This window comes from Protopterus annectens, chromosome 17.part0, assembly GCF_019279795.1.
Source record: "Protopterus annectens isolate FY-2018-M chromosome 17.part0, PAN1.0, whole genome shotgun sequence".
NCBI lineage: Eukaryota > Metazoa > Chordata > Ceratodontiformes > Protopteridae > Protopterus > Protopterus annectens.
The window spans coordinates 151,418,986-151,425,275 of record NC_056751.1 but is presented as its reverse complement, the minus strand read 5'-3'; the positions used below and the strand labels follow the sequence as shown (position 1 = coordinate 151,425,275).

Sequence of the window (6,290 nt, the reverse complement as noted above, 5' to 3'; positions counted from 1 at the left end):
CTAGATGGAATGGCTCTCTGCTTTGTTACCCGACTTGAAACCTTAAATTCTACTCTGCAATCAGTCACCAAAGATTTACAGGCAAGGAAGGACAACCAAAGGATTGGCTCCTGCAGGGAGCAGAGCTAATCTCCTTGCCAGGCGCAGACAAAATATACAGGCGACCCTGTATTCACAGGTATGCTCAAAAACATCCTTAATGTCACTGTCAATATTTGACCATATTAGTATCTGAGGAAAATGAACATTCATGTTCAGCAGTATGGTGTGCGCTAGGGGAGGATTACAATACAAGCAATATACAAAATGCAACATGGAAGGGAAAACAAAAAATGGCAACAGACATTCATTTAATAAGCAGAAACTTTTATTTGAGGCCTAATGAATCAAAGCTGAAGTACAAGTGACAAAATGTTTAGTTTAAGGGGAAACTTGCTTTTTTGCTTCAGAGTAGGACTGGTGCCATCTTTAAACCACACTTGACACCTCAAATTCAAAAGAGTAAATATATCCTTTAATGAATTTTAACTAGAACTCAGTGCTTCAATGGAAATAACACAATACCAAGTATTTAGTTACTCATTGTTCAAACAGTGCCATTACAAATCCCATGTAAACTTTTCAGAGCACTGAAGAAAATCTTCAAAATTGTGCGGATGAGCACAGGAGGTGGTCAGTAGTAACATTTTGGTCCTTTATCTTCAGCAGAACTATGCAACCTCATAAGTGCAATCAAATCACAGCACAGGTGGTGAAAAAGTCACTTCACATGAAGACTGTCACCCTTCTTACTATATAATTTGAAGCACAGGCATCTTCCCGTCATAGCTGCACCAAAGCTTTCAAGTCAAAACACAACCAGTAGCAATGAGTTTCTTCAGGCCAAAGCAGGAAACGCTTCAGGATCATATGGGTCAGGAGCTAGTCCCTGTGGCTAAGGGAAAAAAAAAAAAAAAAAAACATTACAGTTCATGTGCAACTCAAACTCAAGTAAATCACCACAGACACACAAACCAAACCCATCCAGTCACCTCAACTTCATGCCCTCAGAAAACGCAGATGCAGATTTATGTAAAATACATGTAAGCTCTGGCTCAAAGTACAACTGCCGCAGTAAGCAATAAGATTTTGAATAGCTTGCATATCATTTTCTTAGCCAGAAAATGTTACAGCAGCACACCAGCCAACTGTTTTTAGCTTGGCAAGGAAAAAGTTGTGTAAAATCCTACCATAACCATGGATGTCCTTCTCTTCTATGTTGCAGTATTCCAACTCTTGGGTTTTCCTCTCTTGCTACCCGAACATCCGGCCAGTATAAAAGCTTTTAGTCACTGCTAGGTGTGTGGGACATCGGACGTTGGCAGGACAGGGGACGTGGGCCATAAGTGACCTCTGCATGCAACACAAATCATAAGTGAGCACCCCAGCCGAACCCCAGTCCCAGGAATACTGTGAAAGCCCAGTGCCATCCAAGAAGGGACCATTGAAGGGAAAAAAGGAGGGGAAGGAAGGAGAGCATGAATACTGCAACATGGAAAAAAAGGAGATCCATGGTTATGGTAAGATTTTACACAAGTATTCTATGTCCTTCTATTCTCATGTTGCAGTATTCCAACTCTTGGGTGAGTGCCACAACTCACTGGGAAGAGGGTGGTGGCTTGGAACAATTCTCTACAAATCCATGGAGGACTGCCCTGGCAAATCCATCCCTGGATATGGAAATGTGGTCCAATTTGTAATGATTGGTGAATGTGTGGTCAGATGTCCATGTAGCTGCCTCCAAATTGGTGGCAGTATTCAGACCTTTATAGAAAGCTCTAGACGAAGCCATAGCCCTAGTGGAATGTGCTTTAACTTTGGACCCCAAGACTTCCCATGGTGTACATAGCAGAAACTGCTCTGGAAGTCTTGGCTGAAATGGCCTGTTTTGTCACTGCTTTCCCTGGGGCGAAAGACAAACTGGTCAGATTTTGACAGATTTGGTCTTGTCTGGGTAAAACCTAAGCTGTATATGCACATCAAGGAAATGCAAGACTCTCACTGTACCCCTGAGGATGGGTAAGAGAGGTAGGGAGATGAATAGCTTGGTTTAAGGATAGCTCATTGATCACCTGGGGCATGAATGAAAGGTTGGTCTTAAGGGTTACCCTGTCTTTGTGGAAGATGAGGAAAGGTGGAATGGCCAGGAAAGCCTGCAACTCAGACACTCCTCTAGCTGATATCAAATACACTAGCAGTACTGTTGTCAAAGTGCAGTGGAAGCTGGTTCAAAGGGTCCACAGTTTCTCCAAAGAACTCTGGTCCCAGGGGAATGGGTTTCCTGGGGAACTTTAGGTGCAGCACTCCCTTTAGGAATAACTTTGTAGGCAATCTGGAAGACAAACGAGGATCCACAGACAAGCTGAAATAGCAGCCAGGTGGGTTTTAACAGGAGTATGCCAGGCCTATCTGCAACAGTTCACACAGGTATGACAGTACCAAAGGATCATCTGCATGGAAAGGATCCACCTATCTTTTTAGACACTACAATCTTGTACAAAATGATCTGGTATTAGCCTCCTGCAGGACTGTGAGCAAGTTCTCATTGTAGAGGTGTCTAAAACGGATCAGAAGTTTTATCAACCACAGAGTGAGTTTCAGAGACTAAGTGGGGATGGATTAAAGATCTCTTCTCCCATGCGAGAAGCTCCATTCTGATGTAACTTGTGGTGACTGCCCCTGACTAAATTGCAGGATGACAGGCAACCCAGTGCTGTCTTGGCCAAAAAGGGGGTCACCAACAAGATTTTTGGTTTGTCCTGCTGAATTTTCGTAGAATTTCTGAAGTAGTGGGAAGGGGGGGATGCATGCAGAAACATCCCCTTAAGAGGTTGGGAAGGCATTCACTGCCCCCGCCAGAGGACTGGATAGTCTGGTGCAAAAGGATGAAAGCTGTCTGTTCACAGGGGAGGCAAACAGATCTGAGGTGTACATTTGTGGACCAGATCTGAGGTGTACATTTGTGGACTATGTCCAAGAACACTTCCCTGTGGGGCATCCATTAGTGACCTGCTTAAGGTGTCTGCCTGAGTATTCGGTTCTGAAGAGATGTACACTGACTCCCTGTTTGGTGGCAAGCTCCCATACTTGCAGAGCTAGTCTGCAAAGCAAATAAGATTGTTCCCCCTTCTTGCGCACACAGCACAAAACTGCAGTGTTGTATGAACATTTTTAGTGAGCCTTGTTTCAGTGCGAGTTGGACGGCCTTTAGGGCCAAAAGAAATGCTCTCATCTCTCTGATATAGATATACTCGTGTTTGATGGAGTCCGGACATGTACGCTGGCCCCTTAATGAACCCATGACTGCTCCCCACCCCAGATCTGAGGTATCCGCGTACATCTCCTGTACTAGCAAGGGAGCTTGCAGAGGTAGACGTTCATTTGATTCAATCACTACTGAATCTTTGAAGCAAGGCAAGAAGGGTATTTTGTACTCTAGATGAGAGAGCAGTGTCCATATAGACCTTGGGTACCATTGTAGCTTCATGTGGAGTCTCACCAATGGCAACATGGGAATGGTCGCTGCCATGTGACCCATCAGTCTGAGGTTCTGCCTGGCAGTCCAGTCTGTGGCCTGAACAGTGAGCAGATACTGTCTCAAGCTTTCCACCTTTTGAATTGATAGGAAAGCCCTCATATCTGTCCTTATCCTGCACCCAAAGAATACTATGTCCTGAAAGGGGGTCAGGTTGGAGGTGGGGTAATTTATCTGGAAACCCAGTGCTTGCAGGATTGAAATTACTGTTTGTAGATGGAGTTGCAAGGATTCTGTGCAATCTGCCTGAATGAGGAGATAGTCTAGAGTAAGGGAAAATTTGAATCCCTTGAGTCCTGCAGAAGGCTACTATTGGTGTCAAGCACTTGGAGACCCTTGGAGCAGTAGAAAGCCCAAATGGCAAGGCTAAGAATTGAAAATGTGAGGAGGACACAGAAAGGTGCAGGTACTTCCTGTAACTGTACCTTATAGGGATGTGCAGGTAGGGAAGTAGGACTATTAGACCCCAGACTGTTCGACCAGAACGCAATTGTATACACTTTCATGTTTAAATTTACATTTGTCTATGGGAGTAGCTAGTGGACAGTTTGACCTTGGACTATTTGACCCCAATTACATAAGTTATGGCTTTATAAATGCATTTAACTGCTCAACATATCAATCATGATTTTCTCACTGGAATTTAATATTTTAACTTTTTTATATATGTAAATTTAACATTTTATTTAATTCACTAACATTTAACTTTAAAATCATTTAACACTGCAAATATTAATATTAATTTAAATCAACATTAATAATATTACAGGTATTTCAAATGCAACTGTTTAAGCAGTTTACCTAAAAGAAAAAAGTCATGGGGATATTAATCTGACATTTTCTCAGTAACTATATGTATGGATGAGCAGTATATAACATTTTTTCTTCTTTATGTCAAAATATCCATGGCTTACTTTTTTCTTGCTTTACCATTTCAGTAGGCATCCTTGAGGTCCAAAGTGTCCAAAAACCCCCGAGGTAAACTTCAAAGGGAAAAGGGTTTGTGAGCATGTGAAAGTTGGGCATCTGCAAGAAATTGAGGTGGGAAAGATCTAACATTGGCCTCCAAGAGCCATCTAAGATTGGTCTCAAAGGGACATCTTTCTTTGGGACTAGGAAGAGCCTGGAGTAGAAAAGTACAGTTGTGTACGCTTACCATAAATGTAGATGTTAGTGTATTAACTGTTGCAGTCATTACATAGGTTCATACTAGGCTATCTGCCAGAGGGCATTTATAAGCCTAGCCCATTGTTTTGTGGCTTACGCCACCCCTTTAGTATGGGGAACTATACCCATTATTTTGCTGTGCCTCTGTCGAGCAGTGACACCGAGGTAATTCCTGGGGTATATCTGCGATCTCCCATCCATTGGTCAAGATTTCTCTTGAACAAGGCCAGCGAGGTGCTCTGCCTCACATGTACCGGGATTTTGTTCCACAGCATAGGAGTCTTTGGGTGATGAATCTATCCTCCAGCACGCCCTATTAATAGCCGTGTCGAGGTTTAAGCCTCCGCCTTGTGGCTCTGATGGATCTAGATTTTTGGGGTGAAGCATTTTCATCAAATCTGGTTTTGACATGCCCTTGTATGTTAGGCAAAGGTCACCTCTGAGCAGCGTAAGCGACTGAATAGAGCTGGAGTTCTTTCAGTCGGGCAGCATAGGACAGATTTTGAGACCCTTTATCCTTTTGGTGAGGAACTTTTGTGGCCTCTCCAGCTGCTGCAAGTGTCGGGTCAGATACATTCCGAATGGGGCATTGTACTCAATCATTGGTCTGATGAGTGATGAGTAAAGGGAGACTATGACCTCCCTTGATCTAGATGAGAATCCCTTCATGATAAGGTGGGCAATGTAGAAGGACTTCCTAACTACTTTAGCTACATGGGTGTCGAATGACAGACTACTATCAACCTGGGTCCCCAGGTCCCTGATAACTTCTTCTGTGCTCAGTGGATTGCCACCTATTTGGTAGCTAGGGGTAACCTTGTTTTTCCCGAAGGGTATGACTATGCATTTTTGGCATTTAACTTTAGGCCGTGGCTCTGGCACCAGTTATCCGCTTCTGTGAGACCCTTCTGAAGGATATCTGTGTCAGATGTGTTTTCTACTATGGCCCAGTTTGCAGTCATCTGCAAACTTTGTCAGCCATAACCCTCCTGTGTTTGCTTGTACTGGAAAAGTAGATGCCAAACAAGAGTGGGCCCAGGACTGAGCCCTGTGGGACACCACTTGTGACAGGCTTTGAGTCTGACATGGCGCCAGCAACTCTGACCCTGTGGGTTCTGTCACTCAGCCAGTTTGCAACCCATCTTGTGATGTATGGGTTAACATTTAAGCTGATGAGTTTTTCAATGATACCCGAGTGGGGTATTGTATCGAAGGCCTTAGCCAGATCGAGGTAGGCTGTATGGACTGCCTTTCCCTCATCAATGGCTTTGGTGACTGTTTCAAAAGTCAACCAAGTTTAAAAGGCATGATCTGCCTTTGACAAAGCCAAACTGGGTTGGATCCAAAGTCTGCAAATTCCCTATGTCTTTATTTATGAGGTCCATTATAATCCTCTCCATGGCTTTGCAGATAAGGCTTGTCAAGCTAATGGGCCGGTAATTTCCAGGGTCTGTGGAGGCACCGCCTTTGTGAAGTGGGACCACAGTTGCAGTGCGCCACTCCCTGGGTACGTATCCAGAGGTAAGACTTTGATTAAACAGCTGTCCTA

The 6,290-nt window shown here is 43.8% G+C and overlaps 1 protein-coding gene across 2 annotated transcripts in view; it reads right to left on the bottom strand.

Annotated features, from left to right (window-relative positions):
- Positions 1 to 345: 345 nt before the first annotated feature.
- The window catches only part of HABP4 (hyaluronan binding protein 4), a 563,622-nt gene continuing 557,677 nt past the window's right edge, over positions 346 to 6,290 (bottom strand). For both annotated transcript variants that reach the window (XM_044059342.1, XM_044059340.1), the window contains one exon: positions 346 to 934. In XM_044059342.1, the coding sequence (XP_043915277.1) occupies positions 878 to 934 (57 nt within the window). In that variant the 3' untranslated portion in view covers positions 346 to 877. The remainder of the gene's footprint in view (positions 935 to 6,290) is intronic.